The sequence below is a fragment of the Zymoseptoria tritici genome, chromosome 1 (assembly GCF_000219625.1).
Source record: "Zymoseptoria tritici IPO323 chromosome 1, whole genome shotgun sequence".
NCBI classification, from domain to species: Eukaryota; Fungi; Ascomycota; class Dothideomycetes; order Mycosphaerellales; family Mycosphaerellaceae; genus Zymoseptoria; species Zymoseptoria tritici.
Window position 1 is genome coordinate 5855229 of NC_018218.1, and position 19998 is coordinate 5875226.

The 19998-nt window shown below is 55.2% G+C and overlaps 5 protein-coding genes across 5 annotated transcripts; 3 read left to right on the forward strand and 2 right to left on the reverse strand.

The window, feature by feature from the left end:
* Window positions 1-196: 196 nt before the first annotated feature.
* On the forward strand, window positions 197-819 carry MYCGRDRAFT_18034 (uncharacterized protein; the record flags this gene model as incomplete). Its single annotated transcript, XM_003856778.1, has 2 exons — window positions 197-280; window positions 334-819. Coding segments are annotated over 2 exons (570 nt in total), but the record flags the coding sequence as incomplete, so codon positions are not given.
* Window positions 820-2753: 1934 nt separating this feature from the next.
* On the reverse strand, window positions 2754-3973 carry MYCGRDRAFT_54552 (uncharacterized protein; the record flags this gene model as incomplete). The annotated part of the gene is made up of 2 exons (XM_003856817.1): window positions 2754-3613; window positions 3671-3973. Coding segments are annotated over 2 exons (1152 nt in total), but the record flags the coding sequence as incomplete, so codon positions are not given.
* An 851-nt stretch (window positions 3974-4824) lies between these two features.
* Window positions 4825-7723, forward strand: MYCGRDRAFT_107787 (uncharacterized protein; the record flags this gene model as incomplete). Its single annotated transcript, XM_003856779.1, has 3 exons — window positions 4825-5015; window positions 5330-5411; window positions 5480-7723. 3 exons carry the CDS (start codon window positions 4825-4827, stop codon window positions 7721-7723), a joined length of 2517 nt encoding a protein of 838 aa, XP_003856827.1.
* A 1584-nt stretch (window positions 7724-9307) lies between these two features.
* MYCGRDRAFT_54556 (K+-channel ERG-like protein) lies at window positions 9308-11998 on the reverse strand (the record flags this gene model as incomplete). Its single annotated transcript, XM_003856816.1, has 4 exons — window positions 9308-10098; window positions 10363-10750; window positions 10805-11194; window positions 11266-11998. 4 exons carry the CDS (start codon window positions 11930-11932, stop codon window positions 9684-9686), a joined length of 1860 nt encoding a protein of 619 aa, XP_003856864.1.
* Window positions 11999-15131: 3133 nt separating this feature from the next.
* MYCGRDRAFT_107789 (uncharacterized protein) lies at window positions 15132-18899 on the forward strand (the record flags this gene model as incomplete). Its single annotated transcript, XM_003856780.1, has 1 exon — window positions 15132-18899. The coding sequence occupies one exon, from the start codon at window positions 15132-15134 to the stop codon at window positions 18897-18899; it is 3768 nt and encodes a 1255-aa protein (XP_003856828.1).
* Window positions 18900-19998: the final 1099 nt, after the last annotated feature.

The window sequence follows — 19998 nt, forward strand, 5'->3', positions numbered from 1 at the left end:
AGGTGAGGTTGGGCAGCTCTTTCGGCCCCCACTCCGTCAATGGCTGACATGTGCCGTCACACCTGGAGCTGCTCGAGCTATCCATGGATCTTTTTATTACGAGCTGTCTGTCTTACCTACTTCCAATACTCCTTCTCTACTACAACAACAACGACCACACTCCCTTCGCTACAAGACAACAATGCCCTCTCGCCACTCCCGAAGCTCCACCGACTCGACCACCGAAACCACAGCCCAAACCAAAACTCCAATCCTCATTAACATCTACGATCTCCTCCCAGTAAGCTCCTCCCGTTCCCTCGAACCCACCAGCTCGCAGCTAACACTTCCCAGCCCTCCCGCCTCTCCACCCTCCTCTGGCACCTCGGCTCCTCCCTCCACCACTCTGCCGTCGTCCTCCCGATCCGAAGCACCTCAACCTCCGAACCCATCTCCCGCGAATACGCCTACGGCGGCCACCCCCACCCGCACCTCACAGGCGTCTACCACACGGCCCCTCTCACTCCCCCACCGCACTCGACCCACCGCGCAACAATCCTCTTCGGACATACCACCCTCTCACCCTCCGAAATCGAAGTCGTGGTCAAAGACGTGAGCAGCGAGTTTTTGGGGGTGGAATATAATTTGTTGACGAGGAATTGTAATCACTTTACTGCCGCGTTATTGGAAAGACTTAGTGGGAGGAAAGCGCCGGGGTGGTTGAATCGCGCGGCGGGGATTGGGGTGCGGGTTCCGTGTTTGTTGCCGGGGGAGTGGGTTATTCCGCCAGAAGCTGGGGAGACGGCGGAGGGACATTTGCTTGAGGAGGAGGATGATGAGGAGGATGAGGTGGATGAGAGGGCGAGTATGCTTGAGGTGGAGTGGAGGATAAGGAAGGAGGATGCGGAGAGGATACGGGCGTTGAGGGCGAAGGGTATTGGCAGGATTTCAGGGGAGACGGAGAGGAATGGATCGGTGGGGAGTGGCAGTTGTGGGTATGGGGGAGGTGGGGTTGAGGAAGAGAGGGATGGAGAGGAGCGCGAAGCGGCGCTGGAAAGAGGTGTGAGTTTAGCGGGTGGTCCGAGGATACTTCCTGCGCCGAGTTCGCCGCCGCCGAGGGTGGTTACACTCAAAAAGAGTACAGATAATGCGGGCAGAGATCTGCCTGTAGCGGAGCGGGCGCCCGTGCCAGCTGGGCTGCTTTGATGCAGAGATATGGGAGGAAATATATGAGGATATCTCCAGCACGCAGCTCTCCACCGCCAAGGTCCGTCACGGTCAAGAAGAGAACAGACAGTGCAGGCAGAGCGGGCGCCTGTGCCAGCCGGACTACTATAAAGCACTGCACAGCATGGATCCTACGTGGAGGAGTCACAACCGTCCTCAAGTGGTCGAAGCCAACGATGAAGGACTCCGTGCGCTGTCCCAATTGCAAGGCAAAGTCCACAACGAAGCAGCAGCGGAGATAGCAGCCAGGCGACGAGCAGCCTGCCTGCATATCTGAACAACGGCATAAGAGAGCTTCAAAGGGGAAGCCTTCCTGCTTCGGGGAACAACAGTAATGATTAATGATATAGACGACAAATGATACCCAACCCATCCAGCAGAGCAAACTCGCGAATGGATCTGCTACACGAGTTTTGATACTCAAATCCAGTATTTCTGCATTTCACTGTTCGCCTCGAACACACCACTCGCGTCACTCACATATCACATACAGGTCGTTCGACACAGTGGGTAGACATTCAAATGTCGAGTTGATACCATTGTGTAGCAATCCCTCTGTTCTTCTCCATCTCCTGCGTGAATCGTCTCTCTGTGTGACCAGGACTTCGTCTCCTACGATCTGCTTCTCCTTGCTCTTGCCCCATTCACTCATCTTGCACTCAGTTCATAATATCCCCCAAACTAATCCTCTTCCTCTTACCCGCTTCCAACCCTCCATTCTCTCCTCCTCCTGCTGCACCACTGCCCACGCCCAAACCCGTCGATCCCGCCATCACTCCCGCTCCCATCGGCATCATTCCCATGCCTATTCCCGCCATCGAATTACTCCTCCCATCCACAGGCGAAATCTCCGAAATCGGACTCGAGTTGGAGTTTTCGACGTGTCGAAGTTTGCTCTGGCTGTTGTTCCTTTCGCTCCCATCTGCATCCTGCTCTTCTTCGTCGTCCATGCCTCCTTTGCCGCCTTTCATGGATGGTACTGAGACGGAGCTCGCGCTCTTGCCCATGCGGAAGGAGTTTGTGAGTGGAGCTGCGCCGGCAGCCGCCGCCTTGGCCTTGGTCGCTTTGCTGTTCTTCGGTTTGCTGGTCACCGCTTTCTTGCCCACCTGCTGCGACTTCGGCGGTTTGACGTACTTGACATTCGACTTCTTCGGCGGTGCAGCTGTCTTCTTCGTAGTTTTCGCGCTCGTTGCTTTCGGCGCAGATTTGAGTTTGTCGTTGATCGAAATCGCAGAGACTTTCTTCGCCGGCGAGTTCTTCCGTGATTTTGAGGGTGTGAGTAGGCCCATCGACGCATCACTCGCGGGTGCCACAGAGATGGTATCGCTGGGCATGAGAGTGATGTTGTCCTCCGCGTCCGCCGTGTTGCTTCCACCTTCAATGCTAGGAACGATGGAGTGTCGCGGAGTGACCATTGGAGACCAGTCTTCTGGACCTTTGTCTTGCGATTTGCGAGGTGTTGCGGTCGTAGCCTTGCAGAATTCGTTGAGTTTCGGAGCGGCGGGAATGATGGTCGGTAGGCGAACTTTCAGAGCCTGCTCGGTGGTCTTCCTAGCCGCCTCTTCGCTAATCTCGGCGTAGTCTTCGGACAGGACGGGGTCATCCCACTGGCGCATTGCAGCATGGCGGGCGACGGCATCGCTGGTGCCGTTGACGATGATGTCCCAGCAGTCTTCGAGGTCTTTGGAGACGGGTGGTGGGTCGTTGTTGATCCAGACTGTGACACCACCTCGACGATCGCGGACTGTGGCGCACATTTCGCGGACGATGCGACGGACTCCAGGAACCTTCAATGTTGTGCCGACGACAATGACCGCGTCGGGACGTTTGCGCAAATCCTCCTTCGTCACTGCACCAATCGCTTCATCATCCGGGTTGTGTTCGTTGTAGAGCACCATTCGCGGGCGCAATCGGCCGATTCCATGACTGCGCTTGCCTTCGTGATTGGTGCGGATATCATTAATCTCCTCACATCTCGGGCAGAGTGGTGCAATGGGACCGTCGAACAATTCTGGATCGAGATCGGAGAGTTCGTGACATTTCGAGCAGACCATTTTGGAGAGTCCGCCATGAAGTTGGACTGTGCGCGGCCATTTTCCGTCGGCTTCCTTGGCGAGAGGTGTGCAGGTCTTGAGAGGATCCAGTGACGTGTCAATCCCGTCCACGTTCTGTGAGTAGAGGCGGAGTAGTCGGTCTTCTTGTGCGATGGTGGCGAGCATATGGTGGAAGGCTGTGGGTTTCGCGTCTTTGGTGAGTTTCGACATTGTGCTGACCATGTCGTGGAAGGACGAAGTGGAGTTGTCATCGCGGTAGACAGACGCGTCGAATAGATTCTTTCCAGATCCCTTGAGGTTGTATTCTTCCTTGAGACTTCGGAAGAGGCCTCCAGATGAGCGGAAATCAGGGACTGTTTTGCATATTGTTAGCATCGCGACGCGTCGGTGGTGAAGTGAAGACGACATACTTCCTGCAGAGACAGAGATGCCCGCGCCGGCAATAACCACAATCTTCTGTCGTTTGTGAAGGACCTGCATCAAGCGGTCCAATTGGTCTTGTTCATCCGGGTGTATGCTCTCCCCGCGCAGGTTCAACTGTTCCGTGGTGCGCCCCTTTGAGATCCTCCTCCGCTTAGCAGGTGGCTGACCATCTTTTTCGGTGTGTGCGCTCGAGTCCATTCCATCGGGAGTGGGAGAGCCGTTGGTGGAGGTTTGTTGTGACGCGGGTGGTGAAGGGTATGCGGCGCGCGTTTGGAACATGGCCTCGTCCGACGGAGGAGGTGATGGCGAGTTGGAGAATTCGGTTAATGGGGATGATGGCGGGCTGCTCGGCAGGCTGGACAGCGGGGAGGAAGCTTCGGAGGAAGTCATGTCTGCGGTCGTCTGAAATGTCGTCGTCGTCGCGGGAAGGTGCATGGCGCTGCGGGACCCGAATGCGGCTCGGTCGTGAATGTACTGAAATGAAATCTTCCGGGAAGGGGCAATTAATGCTGTGATTTGGACAACAGCATGGTCGATATGGCGTTGTCCTGTATATCCGGAGGTCGTGGAGGAATGCGCTGGTGGTAAAAGGAAAGAAGACGGAGGTGGTCGGCGAGTGGAACGCGGTGCGGGTGGTTCGCTAGAGGAGAGCGGGATCCGAGATTCACTAGCGCCATCTGGTAAACAACTCGACAATAACAAGACTAATCCGAACATATTGGCGCCATTTCTGCGTATTGTCGTCCATTTCGACAATAGCAGAGAATGGAGTGATCGAAGACGATTGATCGTCGTATTGAATATTGTTCCGCAGTGCAGGATTCAATGTTCCAGGACTGCGACTTCTTCCCGGGACATTGCTTCGTCTCGGATCTTGGAACGGAGCCAGGTCCGATTGACTGGGGATGGGCTGGCTTCACGCGGCACCCATGTCGTGAATGTAGCGCCCATAATTCGTAGACATTCTCCATCAATTCAATCCATATGACAACAGCAGCTCCAATGGCATCGTGGGCATTTTCAAGTGACTCAAGAACATATCCTTCGATGCATATATGATACCTCTCCAGTCGGGAACCAGAAAGACTCGAGAACCTTCCCGCCAAGCCCTGGTCCGGCAGCATACAACAATAGCACCAGGATGGACTCCAATCAGATCGAGGAGGCCTCCATGGTCGACGCCGCCATGATGGATCCCACCATGGAGGATCTCTTTGGAGAAGCGGCGAACGATCTCGCGGTGGGTGATTTGGGAGTCGGTCTTCCTCCTATACCACTCCCACCGAGTCTGATGCTGCGAATCGCCGAGTTGCAACACAAGGGTTGCTGCACGTGAGTCCGTCCCTAGTCATCCAGATATTGAGGGAGATTGGGATGTTGATGTGTGTCGGCAGGAAATTGGCCTGGTCCAATACTGGCAGCATTGCTCGCATCAGTGAAGATGGAACTCAAGTCACATTCCATGTAATGAGGCGGAGTAGGAAGACCGGCCAGTGGTGTGTTGGGCGAGCGTCAGGGTATCCCATCAAGGCGTCGGAGGGTCGAGAATTCGTCCATATCCAGTTCAGTGGTATCGGTATCGATCTGGCCGTGGTCGACGATCTCGGCATCGTTCACATGCACACCTTGACTGGCGGCTTGGGTAGAATGGTGCCTGCTGAGGGCAACATTTCGAATGATATCACGCGGAATGAGTTGCACGCAGTGGTTGGCATGCACTGGTTGGCGGTGTGGACTACTGAGTTTACGGTGAGTATTGCAGACTATCACATGCTTCAACATACTCACAACATCAGGGACCATATATCCGCCCCGCGAACAAGATTGGCAACAAGTGGGAAGCTCAACTCCAACAACGAGATCAGCACTCGATCAAGATCCATCACCCTGCCATGGGGAGACACGCCGTGCTGTATATCACTCGCTCGACGGAACTCACTTTGCTCTACCAAAATGAGGGTCAGGGTTGGCAGTCGACAAGCATTGTCATCGACGAGGTTCGCTCTTCAGATCAGATCATCTCGCATGCTGCTATGGGCGAAGAGGGAGCAGATCTGCTGGTGGTGACATTCGATCACTCTTCCCGCATGCGCCTATACAGAGTCTCTATCGAGTGGAATGCCACCCAACACAGTCGACAGGCGGGCATGGTGTACACGCTTATTGCTCCTACCATGGAGGTTCACCATCTGACTGCCTCACACCACACACGAGCTCAGCACGCTCACTCCGCACAACTCACCCATCTGGAGATAATACCTGCAGTTCCCGAGGCCGCACAAACAATGCCCACTGCCGCGACCATCCTCGCCGTCTTCACACAAACATCGGTACCCTCCGACGCCAATCCATCCCAAAATGCATACAGCATCATCTCCCGCTGGCGTGTCGAATCACTCATGCCTACCCTACACGATAGCTTCAAGAAACTCAGCAACGCCCGCGCCGACTCAAACGGGGTTCTGAATCCCACCACCGTCCTCCGTCGTGAATCCGACATTATCACCAACAAACCCATCCTCTCCATAAAATCCCAAATGTTCGACACCATGCTCGCCTTCACATCATCTGACGGCTCCATCGATCTCCGCGATCGCCTCACGATGGATCAACTCGGCCCCTTTGGCTTGCCCACTACCGTCTCCTCCCTCCTCCAAGCCGGATTCGACCACATAGCATCCACCCAAAACCTCCACGTCGCCCTCTCCGCCGATGCATCCGGCCTCGCCACCATATCCGCCTCCGACAACTCCCTCACAGCCCGACCCATGACCTTCACTCACGGCTGGACACCCTCGACTCCCTCCGCCCTCCTCGACAACACACCCTACCTCGAAGCCGGCACAGTCTGCCTCGCCCGCCAATACGCCTTCCTCTGCTACAACAGCATGTCCAACGACGAAGTCCTCTCCCTCTTCCCCTCTCCTGCCCCAGACCCATCCCTGCACACCACCTTCCTCACCCAAATCTTCAAAATGGTCAACCGCTCCCCAGACATCTCCATGCACGAGAACGCCCGTCAACAAATGGCTGTGCTTAAAGAGCCCATTGTGCCCCGTGTGCTTTCCGCTCAACTCTCCCTCGGCACGGAACCCATCACCGGTAACCGGAACGTCGCCGCCCAGTACGCTTACATCTTCCTCAATTTACGACACATCGGCACCGCGCTCGCGCATACCATTTCGCAAAAAGACCTCTCCCGCGTCTCGCCGGAAGCAGTCCATTCCCTGCGTCCGCTTGTCCGGTGGTCCATCGATCTGATGATCCACATCGTCTCCGCCCTGTCCCAGCTCCGCGGGAGCAATCCCTCAACAACGTCCGCCTCTCCAATCCTCCCCCTCCTCCTCGCCTCCTTCTCCCGCGCCCTCCTCCGCTTCCAAGTCCTCTGGGTAATCAAATACCTCCACCTCCTCCAACAAATCATCCCCCGTCTCCCCACTCTCGCTCAACGCACCGAACTCGCTGCGACTCTCGAGCTCGGCACCAAGTCCCTGCCGTTCAAACTCCCCGCTCTGGAAGCTTTGCTCGTGGATGTCGATTCCGCGATACGACAGGTCTACTCGAGTGGAGAAGTCAACGCTGAACGAAGAGGTGAGATTGAGGTGGGTCTCATCTGCGGTAGGGGCGAAGTGCCCAGGGAATTGCAGGCTGTGGTGGCGAGACTAGTTGATGTTGGGGTTGGGAAAGTATTGGATGTGGAGGGCACGGATGTGGTTAAGCTTTGCTTCTGGGATACGACGTGGCTTGGTATTGAGCGGGTGCAGACTCCTCCTCCCCGATCTAGCCACACCAACGGAACCCATACGTCCAAAACCTCTCCCACCGAGGCCGTCTTCCCCGGCGACATGGAGATAGGTGGACGCTGGGGCTACGATATTATAAGAAAAGTCCCTTTGACGGAAGGAATGGTAGTCAGAGAATGTAGGAGGTGTGGAGCGGTGATGGAGGATTTCTCTCCGGAACGGGTGAGGGCGAGTCCTGGGTGGTTGGGACATGCGCAGAAGAATTGTGTTTGTATGAATTATTGGGTTTGTGGATGAAGTGTTGTCCACTGCGGGGGATTTGAGGGGTGGGATGTGGTGAGGATGCTGGACGGGGAAGAGAGGGAGAGGATTGGAGAGGGTTTTGAATAGACGGCATGGTGATGATGGAGGTGGTTTGAACGGAGTATGATCGCAGACGAAGGCGTGTACGAGGAGAAGGGGGACTATGCACTGAGAGGAGGAGACTTGTTCGATCGGTATCCATAACGTAACGTATCCTTACACGCTCGACACATCCATTGTACGTTGAATGAAGTTGGGGCTCATGCGAAAACTTGGTCGGGTACGCCGCCAGATTCTTTCTACAGGAGAACGGCGACCGTGTCGGGAGGATCTCGCCCGCAAGTGGCTCAAGCTGCGAAATGGTCAGATAGGCAAGGCGCAATGAACCGCCCTCTGGTCGCGAGAACAGAAGTAGCTACTCCTACTAACCTAGTATGCTTAGGTATACGCAAAGCAGTAGTTCTAGTACGACTGCCCACGGCTTATAATTGACTCTTCGCGGACAGCTTCAGAATTACATTCATTTGGATTTGGACTTCTGTGCGACACTTCGGTTGAGCACCCTCACACATGCATTACTCTAACTGCATGGGCTGCCTGCACAGTACCAACCTGACTCGGAATCATAGCAGCAGTAGTCGCCACGGGGGCAACCGCCACACTGGTCGTCGTCGCATTTCTTGTTTGAACAGTACCATCTTGACTCGGAATCGAAGCAGCACTTGGGCTTATCGCGGGGGCACCAGACACCTTTGCCATCGCCACACTTGTCTGCGCGGGTCGTTAGTAGAGTTGGATGTCTTCGAACAGGAATGTAGAGACCCACGACGGCAGACACCTTGCTCGCAGCTGTTCGGAGAGCGGGACCGCACGGGCACGAGCCTGTCCACGTAAGCACGGAGCATGATTGAAGCAGCGATGCTTCAACAAGGACAAGCTCAAGCACCCATGTCTGCCCGTCCTCCGATCGGTTCCATTTTGGTCTGGCCAAATCGACGATACATCTCTTCCCATGCCCCACTGCAAACGGTGTAGCCAAACATCGCAGTTGTGCGCCGCAAGTATCGTCATGGGCGGAAGCGACGGCGAGGAAGGCGATGCATAATTAGAACTTCACCATTGGTCGGGAGATGGATGATTGTTGCCATGAGGCTTTTAGGAAGTGGACGTCAACGACGACGGTGGGGGTAAAGAGGAGAGTCCACGTGGTGACGTGGCGTGAGCCTGTAGTTCTAGATCAAAGGCTAAAGCCGCTCGAGCATTTCTGGCACGCTGTCACCTGCATTGCAACAGTAGGACCAAAGTCGTCATGCAATCGGGAACCGCGTTGACAGCCTGCCAACTGCCCACCATTGACATCGTTTCGCGGGCAGGCATTGATAATACCTCGAAGCTCGCGCGGGGTGGGCCGAATCCTTGCTCTGCTGCGTGACACCGCCCGTCCGATTAGCGAGGCTACCCGGTACCCAAGTTGGTGACAACTGGGGAAATCGTAGTGTTACTTGTTGTATTCTTGCACCCTGCATTTTGCTGTCCAGATTGCGATGCAGTGCATTCGACAACCTCTACCGAAGCTGACATGTGCTGTTGTTGTTCTGCGTCCCATACATTAGGCGGCGTGTACCGCACCATGGAGGATGACGATGTTGATGTACGAGGTCATGTCGTTGCAAGGAACTCTGTTCCTCGATCTCCCGGCTTTACGGTCTAGACGACAGCGTTCTCCCGTGCGTGAAGAGAATTCTAAAAGGTCGTCGTCCTAAACGTACACGCAAACCATCATCTGGCCGGCGAGTCGAGCACGCTTGCGTGTCCAGTGGGGGGAAGGAGAGCCCTATCGTCAAGCCCCGATTTCTCTCCGAGCCGTTGACGTCCTCGCCATTCTTGCCCACGCCCCAACCCATCATTCGACCCCAAGCTCTCCTCTTCTCCGAAAGTCACACCCTTCATCCTTTCAGAAGCCCCGAAAAACATCTTTCACGTTCCGAATACGCGTAGTCGTCGTCGGCGTCCCGTCCGCCCCTCTGCTCACCGCCGTTGCACCCGGCACCGCATCCGTTTCTTGTTGCGCACCTCCTGCTCCCCCTCGGGCTCGACTCCCACCCCTCAAATACTCCGCATACAACCGTCTCGAATCAGCCGTCATGTTCTCCGCCATATCTCTCACGCTAGCGCTTTCCCTCACGCCTTTGCCCCGCGAGTCACCCATGGCTTCCCCCACCGTTCTTGATTGAGCAGGGTTAATCGCCGGCGCCACCGTCCCCGTACGCTTCAGGCCCCCTGTGACGTTTTCGTCTTCGACCATGACTACCATCCACACTCCGACTTTTCCATCTGAGCCGTTGAGAGGCGTACAGTGGATCCATCTGCTCTTCGGGTTGGACGCTGGAGGGCGGGCACCAACATCGTGGGTGGAGTGGGTGGTTGATACGGACGGTGAGCGGGAGGTGTTGCCGTTGGTGCCGTTGGCGCGCGGGTGAAGGGGGTGCGTCGCGAGAGATTGTGGGTCTCGTTGAGACGTGGGCGTGGGCGTGGGCGTGGAGTACGACGCTGTCGAAGCTTGCCGCTCAGCGATAGAGTTCCGCGCGGAAGAAGGGGTCGTATTCATAGAGCCGAGGGTGGAAGAGGAGGACGGCGAGGAAGAGCTGTTCCACAGGATCTTGGCGGTGACGCCTATGCCTCGAGAGAAAGCGTCGAGCAACCCCTCGCGGATGGATTCGGGGCCAGCGATACGGTCCAGGAAGGCGGATTGTAGGAGGCCGGGGATTCGGAGGGAGGGGGAGAGGAAAGTAATTCGGAGGGAGGGGTAGGGCCGGACGAGGAGGTAGTTTTGGTAGACGCCTGGGAGACGACCGGAGGGGCCTAGGTTGGGGCCGGAGTAGAGTTGGGGTTCGGGTTGTTCGGTGAGGACGATGCGTTGGCGGGAATTCGGGTTGTTGCGGGAGTGGGCGGTGTTGGGTGTGGAGAGGAGGTCGGTGCTGCGGTCGCGGGACGACATGGAGGAGAGGTGGTTGCCGGAGGCTTGGGGCTGGGAGGGAGCCTGGGCTGTTGGTGGGGCGTCGTCGATGGAGAGACGAGCGGCGAGGGCGGAGAGGGCGACGTCGGGATCTTTTGGGGCTGTTGGGTCGTTGTTGGATTTGCCGTCCGCGTCTTGGTCGCGGCTGAGGAGGGTAGCGAGGGATTCTAGGCCTTTGCCTTCTTCGATCAGACCGGAGACGTCAATTTGAGCACCGAGATAGTATCGGACTTTGCCTTTGTTGTCGTAGAGGGGCGCGATCATGAGGAGGTTGACGAAGGGAGAGCCATCGCGGCGGTAATTGAGGATGGTCTCGCAGAGTTCTTGGCCGGCTGTAATTGCTGCTACGAGTCGCCGGACAGAAGCAGGGGAAGTGTTGGGACCTTGGAGGAAGCGACAGTTGCGGTTGAGGGCTTGAGAGGGGGAGTAGAGTGATGTTGAATGGAACTCTGCGATGCGTTAGTGAGAAATTCAGACCTTTGTAACATATGCACGCCGTGAGTACAACAGCACGACTCACCCTCAGAAGCATAGACAATCGGATTGTCCAGCATATTGGGATCCGAAATACAATAAACCGTCGCCAGATCCGGAATCAAGGTCCTCATCACCGGTGAACCCGTACCCGTAATCTCCTTGACCAACGAGTCCGTCGCCAATCGCACCAAGCGAAACGTCACGTACGCGGGCAGTACATCCTCCAGCACCTCTGCCGTCATGCGTTGCACTTTGGCTTCGAATCGTGGATCGAGATTGGCCGCTATATATGGGGCACTGGACGATGTGGAGGGAATTTGGCTCGCGAGAGCATTGGCAAAGTCCAACGCAGCCAGGGCTTTTCGCGCTGAAGAGTACTGCTTGATAGATTCGAGGTGGCCGGGATGATAATTCTCGACGAATCGAAAGAAGTTGATGGATAATTTGGGGTCCGAAAGGATGATGTCTAAATGATCCGTCGAGTGCACGCGATCCATGAGAACCTCCAGGCCATTTTGGACGAAATCTGGAGCAGGAGGAGGTTTAAGGTCAAAGGACCCGAGGTCAAAATCTTCGTCTTGGATGTCGCCGGAGATGGCCGAGTACTCTTGTTGCGGCTCGTTTGAGAGGAGATGGTTGTTTGGTGTCGCGAATGATTCTTGCTCCAGATCGAAGCCATTGGGCGGCGCCGGTGAGGGTTTGATCGACATGGAGTTTTTGTAGCTTAAAGATGGCGGGTGAGGGAAGCGATCGGAAAAGATAGCATTGGTAGCGGAGACGCTGGAGATGGAGGAGGGAGGGGAGGAGTCGTAGTACAGGTCCTTGCGGTGGTGGTGATGGTCTTGGTGAGGTGCATGATTTCGATAGTCCGACGAGGAAAATCGCAGATCGTGCTGGTCATCGGTACCGATATAGTCATGTCTCAGAGCTTCCGACTCCGGAGGGGTCTCCAGTGGAGACACTGGCGTGTTGACCACGCCTAGACTGCTGGCCATCACGTCGGTCGTTGCAGCAGGTTCATGTCGGGCAAGAAGACGTGTCTGTACGTGGCGTCTACGATGGTAGAAGATGAAGATTGTTGAGTGGAGGTATTGGACCAGGTGTTCTTCGTCATTCGCTGTCGTCCAACTTTTTAATGCCTGCAGACATGGAACAAGCGTCAATTAATGCCTGTCGAATGCTGGCATTACCGGCATACAATGCACGTCAGCTCCATGGGTATTATGGGGATCCGGACTGCATCGAAAGCAATATATTGATGCATAGGTTGGCGGCAGGACCGTGAAGCGTCTCCTCCTGCATATGTAGGCCAGCTTGTTGCCTGGCTCTGCTTGGTACGCTGCGAGCTGCGAGATGGTGATGATCAAAGGACTCTCCGTGCAAAGACAAGACGAATTGCAACAAGCCGTTCGTGACGGCGGGATGATGTCGAAGAAGACAGAGAGACGTCAAATTTCAATATCGATCCTGCCCAACGTGCATGCAGACCAACGATGAATATATAATTGAAATTGTTTCACGGCCGTACGAGCCGAACATGTGTGTTGCCGCGGTGCATCTCCGTATTCTATGCACGAGCACATGTGACAGGGAGAGGGCCACGAGTTGGCGCGTTTCAGAATGCCGAGCGATGAACAAGGAAGATCCGGGTCTGTTGTCTCGACTGTGATCTCATCTCGTCGAGGGTGAATCTGTTTCAAGGACATCACTGTCGTTCGTCACGCCTTGAAGACCAGCCCGATGGAGTGGGTACTCCCGACATTCTTCTTGAGGCCAAGAGCATAAAGTTGCTTGAAGGACAAGATCCGGCGGCGCTCTGTTCTTCCTTGACGAGTGTAACAGATCTTGACGGTGTCGATGCCGGGGATCTGCCTCTCCTGTCTCCATTACAGAGCGTTGGTAGAGATGTCGGTGTCGGATTTTGGGATGGATGTTCCTCGGACAGAGATATATTTCGTCCCAGAGGTTTTACTTGCACGTGATACCGTGAGTTAGCGTCCTTCTTCCTGCGCGTCAACCTAAGGTAGCTGCCGCGTTCTGGGGTGATGCTTGCCAAACTTCTCGAAGCCATCTCGCCACCATCATCACAACAACAACACTTCACGAGCCGACATACACTTAACGACACAGGCAAGATGACTCAAGACGACGAACAATCGCAGTCTGGCTATGAGGAGGGTCACGCCGGAGGGCCTGGTGCTCCGACACCACTGCACCAACTCGAGGTATGCGACAGCACTTCACGGGCAATGCGATCGGATGCTGATTGGGGATAGGGTCTGGCTGGGATCACGAAGAGAGACATTCAACTCTTTGTCGAGGCCGGATACAACACTGTCGAGAGTGTGGCGTATACGTACGCGACTTGAATGCTAGGAGAATGTACGCAGCTGACGAGGATCCCAGACCGAAGAAAGCATTGGAGATCATCAAGGGTGTTTCTGAGCAGAAAGCGACAAAGATGTTGACAGAAGGTATGCGAGAACCGGACATGCCAATCACTTCATTACTGACAGGTTGCAGCCTCGAAGATGGTACCCATGGGATTCACAACCGCCACCGAAATGCACGCACGACGATCCGAACTCATCTCCATCACCACCGGCTCGAAGCAACTCGATACGCTACTCGCAGGTGGCATTGAAACAGGCAGTGTCACAGAGCTCTTCGGAGAGTTCAGAACAGGAAAGAGTCAGATCTGTCACACACTCGCAGTAACTTGTCAACTACCATTCGATATGGGTGGAGGAGAAGGCAAATGTCTCTACATCGACACTGAGGGAACTTTCCGACCCGTACGATTACTCTCCGTCGCGAATCGCTTCGGTCTGTCCGGTGAGGAAGTTCTCGACAATGTCGCATACGCCCGCGCCTACAACTCCGACCATCAACTCCAACTTCTCAACCAGGCCGCACAAATGATGACTGAAACCCGCTTCTCGCTTCTGATCGTCGACAGCGCCACATCTCTCTATCGAACTGACTTCATGGGTCGCGGAGAGCTCTCAAATCGACAGACACATCTCGCAAAGTTCATGCGCATCCTCCAGCGACTAGCAGACGAGTTCGGCATCGCGGTCGTCATCACGAATCAGGTTGTGGCACAGGTCGATGGAGGTCCCTCTGCCATGTTCAACCCTGATCCGAAGAAGCCGATTGGAGGCAACATCATTGCTCACGCTTCGACGACGAGATTGTCATTGAAGAAGGGTCGTGGCGAGACGAGAATCTGCAAAATTTACGATTCACCGTGTCTGCCAGAGTCCGACTGTATGTTTGCCATCACGGAAGAGGGTATCAACGATCCGGCGCCGAAAGATTTGGAGAAGGATTGAGGGTGTTAGGGAACGAAGATGGAAGCATACGGCAGCACGAATATGAGATGGACTTTATGGGAGCGTGGTGTTTGTCTTTTGAGCATGGCGTGGAGCTTTCGGCGATGAACGGAGTTTGCGAGAACGATACCAGTGTACATGTTTTAGGAGGATATACCGAACCTTACAATATCATTGATATCCATGGATGCATGCATTGATTTATTCCTATTTCGTTGCCTTTGAACAGCAACTTATCGTTGACTTGACTTAAATGGCCACGAGCGAGCTTCGCGGAAGTCGGCATACGAACAGAGCAACGTCTCCCGACAGCTCTAGATGTGTGCGATTCAAGTGACTCTTTGAGTCCAAGGTCTCGATATATTCGCTTCGAGTAAACTCTTCAAAGCTCTCGTCGCCTTCAAGCTGCAGCTCGTGACAGTCCACATTCCGCCAAGACTTTCTTCACGACTTGAAGCTCTCGCGTTTCCTCAAACCTCAAGCTTGAACCTTCGCGACAGAACATTCATCCGCCATCCTCCTCGACCCACAACATCAGCGCCATACCTACGCATGGTCGTGCGCTCCCCCCACGATGTCACGAACACCTTCACTCTATCAAGAAACACGGGTATCCCCATCAATACCCTCCCCCTCTCATATCCTCCACATCAACACAACCGACAAAACATCCTCAACAACATCCCTCACCCGAAAACGCGCCCACTCCGAAATCTCCTCCTCTCTCCTCGACGAAGACACCTACGCTCGACACCATCTCGCCTCCTCCGCCTCCGTCTTCTTCCGTCCCGCCCACCGCTCTCCGCGAAGTTTCCTCCATCGCGTACTCTCCGACCGGCGCGTGCTCGAGATCCAATGCGTGGATCTGATACAGAAGGATAAGAGTGATTGCTGGTTGACGTTCCGCATCGAATTGCCTGCGCCGATCGTGCCGGGTGGAGTAGTGCTGGCTGATGGAGGAGAGAAGGATGCGTTGGACGTTTTTATCGTGACGGGGGAGGAGGGGAAGGGCAGGTTTGAGTTGTTTACTGTTACGTTGAGGGGTGGGTTGTTGGTTCGGGAGACGGTGCCGCTGGATTTTGATGGCAAGAGTGTGGTGAGGAGGTTTGTGCCGAGTTGTTTCTCGTTTCGGAGGCCGTATCGCGTAGTTGCGGCTAGCAGTCTGGAGCTTTTTGTGAGCTTACAGGATGGAGGACTCATGAGACTAAGGCGGGAAGCGAACGACAGCGGCGCGAATTGGAATGAGACGTATTTCAGCGAGGGAGGCTGGAGCGGGACGCTAAAGGGCATGTTGTCTTTAAGGAATCGCAAGACGGTGGACTACAATGGCGCGAAGGTGGAGGCGAATGCCATCGCTGCGATCGCCCCTAGTCCGGATGGGAGGTTCGTGTGGACGGTCGGGTTGGATCATGTGCTCAAGGCGTGGGACACGAAGACAGGCAAGGTCGTTGCTGTGGGCGATCTGCTGAATGAGGTTGTGGATGTGGATGACAGGAAGAGGCAAGGTGGGTATACCATGGGTGCGGAGCAGGGAACTTTGCTTCAGATCGTTGCGCCGACAATGGATGCGGATTTCGCGGACGCAGAGTACTTTCTTGTAGTGCACTCGCCGAGAGAGCACGTTTTCAAGTTCTTCGGCGTGACGTCTGAGACGACGGCGGATGGTGTGGCGCTGGTGCTGCGGGATACGATGTCCGGACGACGATTGATTCCGCCGGTGGACGAAATGCTGGACACGAATATCTGGCATCTGGAGCAGTTCTACGTCCAAGCTGGGCGGAACTTTCAGGGCTCGAGGATTTGGCTGAGGGCGAGAAGTGGTCCGGTTTGCAGGACTTTCACGATGGCTTTCGATCTGCTGGACGATCGCGGAGCGGCACTTGATCTGGAGGATGCGTTTCAGCATGACTGGAGTGTCGTTGATTCCTCAAGTCTTAGCGTGGATAGCCTTCGAGATCTGCCCGAATTTCGCGGTCTCGAGGCCGCTCCGGAAAGCTCGACAACCCCAAGCGAGAAGTGGTTGGACTTCCTGTTCTTTCCAGGCAGATTCAGTAACGCCTCGCTTGAGACGGCACTGAACATCTACCGTCAAGGTCGTAAGCTACCCAAGACTTCAGGAAAGGGCCTCAAGGCAGCGGAGGAGCCATTGAAGGAACGTATCACGAGCGCTGTGTCTTCGAAGATCTTACTGCGCCGCTTGCCAAATGAGCAGCCTGATTATGATGGCTACCAGGAAGATGTCCACAAGGAGTGGAACACGTTCTTCACGCTGGTGTCACATCTGCATACGCGACGGCATGAGTCGATTGGATTCGCGGTGGACGCTGAGAAGGGACTCGCGTGGACTGTCTGTGCCGATTTCGTCGCTCCGATTCGATCAAGCAGCAAGTTCGAGCTGCTGCACAATAATGCTGGGCTTCAAGCGGTCGAGAACGAGGAACAGCTCGATCGTGAGATTATGCGACAAATATGGCCAGCTGAAGACGACCCATTGCGATCAAGGATCATGGCTGTGGCTCAACAGTTTCGCCGATTCATGTCGCCTGCTGCTCAGGAGAAGTTGAGAATTGAGTCAGCTACTCATGCGCTCACTCCCAACGATGAAATGACACCTGCAGACGGTCTGCAGCACCTCTACGACCGCTGTGGCTTCGCGAACGAGATTACGGACGACGAGTTTGAGACGATCACTACTTCTGCCGAGTGCTTCAATGGCTTGGGCACGCTCACGGAAGATGCGTTTCTGTCCGTGCTCGACGACATTCTTGACAAAGTTGGAGATGCCCACAAATCCCTCGAGAGCCAAATGCTCGGGTTGTACGGCAAGGATGTCAGCATCGCCATCGCGCAGGAGACTATCTTGCACGTGCAAGGCGTGCTTCTGGACAGCCTGGCGCTGGTCATCTTCATGGCGTTCGAGCTTGATGAGACGGAGCTGTCGCCAGAGTTCAGTTCAACGCGAGTGTACGAACTCATCATGCTGAAGTTGAGGGAGACGGAGCTACGACTTTGGCTCGTCAGTCATCTTCGCCAGGAGCCGATGAAGTCTGGCGCGAAGGAGGCCGACATGATCACCATGACGATCTACGAGAGTATCTTCATTGGCGACTGGAAGGTCTGTCAGGGTAGCGCGGACAGCGATCTCGCTGAGCTGTTGACGTCCTCAAGTCTTAATTGGACATTTGGCTTGCCCTTGACCGCGCAGTGGACGAACATCACAACGTTCGTGATGGCGAATCTCTTGAAGCACAAGGAAGCCGACCTCGCAGCGGAGTTCATTCACTTCATGCCGGAGAAGGACTCCGCCTGGTCGACATACTTGAAGGGTCGCATGTACCTCACCACTGGCGACTACGCCCTCGCAAGCATCCACTTCGAAGAAGCCGCATCTGACCTCACACAACCCACCAACACCCGCCTCCTCAACCAAGGCGACCTCCTCACCCCCGACGAACTCATCTTCTTCGGCCAAGGTCCCTCCTCCTACTTCCAACACATCCTCTCCCTCTTCGAAAAACTCAAACTCCACTCTCACGTCGCCGACTTCGCCACGCGCGCATTGCAATACATGATGTCCGACGCTGAACTCACCCGCTCCCTCACCGCCCTCGACTCCCGCAAGAAGTCCGCACCCGACTCCCCTCTCCCCGACCAAGTCCGTGATGCGGGCAGCGAACTCAAACTCCTCCGTCTACAGCAGACCCGCGATGAGATTTTGGGGAGACTCTTCAATGCACTCCTCCAAACGGGACGATTCGAAGCCGCCTACGATACTCTCACGCAAGTGTCCAATCCTATCCTCCAAAAGTCCAATTTACAATCCTTGATCAAAGACTGCGTCAAACGCGACGCCGTCCCGACTCTCCTGGACCTCCCCATCTCCGGCGACATGGTCCACGAAGCAGACAAAATCCTGCACACCCTCGCCCGCCAAGCGATAGCTTCCTCCCCTCTCGCCTCATCCAGCAGTGGCCCAGCATACCACCAAATCCTCTTCGCATTTCGCACCCAACACTCCGACTTCCGCGGCGCCGCGTCGATATTGTATGAACATCTGCAACGACTGCGACATAATAATGGGAGTAAGTCGTGGCAGAAGATGCAGGATCCGGAGGATGAGACGTTGGTGAGGGTGTTTGTGTTGGTCATTAGTAGTTTGGCGTGTTGTGGAGAGGGAGAGGGGTGGTTGCTTGCGGAGCCGATTGAGGGAGAGGGAAAGAGGAGGTGTGTTACCTTGGAGGAGGTGAGGGCGGAGTTTGGGAGGGAGTTGGATCGGAGGAGTGAGGTGCAATTGGGGAGGTTCGCGTTGGTGGGTGGGGAGGGGGAGGATGGGATGTTTTGAGGTCAATCTGCGCAGCGGATGTGTGCAGTCTGAGGAGAATGAACGATGCTGATTGCCATAGTAGTATCACGATACCAATACCAACACGGGTTCAAAGAGATGATCGATGATATAACGCCTTGGGTACCAAGCTCGAATTGCCTTCTCCAGCCATCCTGCCTTTGAGCCACCATACGAGCTATTGCGCTGCTATGTGAGCCGCTTTCCTCCGTTCATGGAAGTCGCTCCTTCAGCGAGCAAGCAAGAAGAGAATGTGCGTAGCTGAAGCATCTGCTGGACCAAGCAGATTTGTGTCGCAGGCAGGTTTTGCCATCATTCGCTCAAGGTGGCAGTCCGAGCTTTGCTTTCGAGGCACGATCGGCCGACTGAGAGACTGCTTCGCCTGATAAAACAACTTCCGATATCCTCTTTCCCGACCACAGCTGCCATCTTTCCAAGCACCTCGACCTTTTTCGCGAAGTCCTCAACACCCCCTCCTCCTCCTCGCCAACTTAAATGAACAATTCCGCGTTTCGACAAGCTCCTGGGCAGCCCGAAGGTGTGCGCAAGCAGCCACATCCTCCGGTCGAATTGGTGTGTTGCCATCCTTGTTTTCCCTGGGATCATGTCAGGACTGTTGAAGAGAGGACAATGGAATGAGAGGTAGCGTACCCCCTGTAGTGGACAGCAATTGCAGACGTAGGGGCAGGTCCCGAGGGCGAGAGGAGGGCTGACGAAGAGGAGGAGGAGGAAGGCGAGGGTGGAGCGCATTGTTCTGACTGGTTTCGTCTGGGAGCTTGGCTTTGTGGTTGGTTTCTCGTTGGTGGTGTGTCAATGTGGTGATGGTTGTTCTGTGGTTTGAGAACGAGGAAAGAGGAAAGAGGAAAGCGAGGAATGGTGGGGAGCGTTGACCGCTTTTGACCATGTCGAGTTCGTGCTCACGACATGGTTCGGCTCTGCTGACTGTCAGGCATATGACTAGGATTCAACGGAGCCAGTCCCACAGCGAGCTACCACGTCGAAGTCCTGCTCGTTTGGAACTTGCTTGACATTGTCTGCCCACTCAAGAGTTGACGATCTGCCTGTTCTTCTAGTAGGCTGGCCCTTCGATGCACCACCG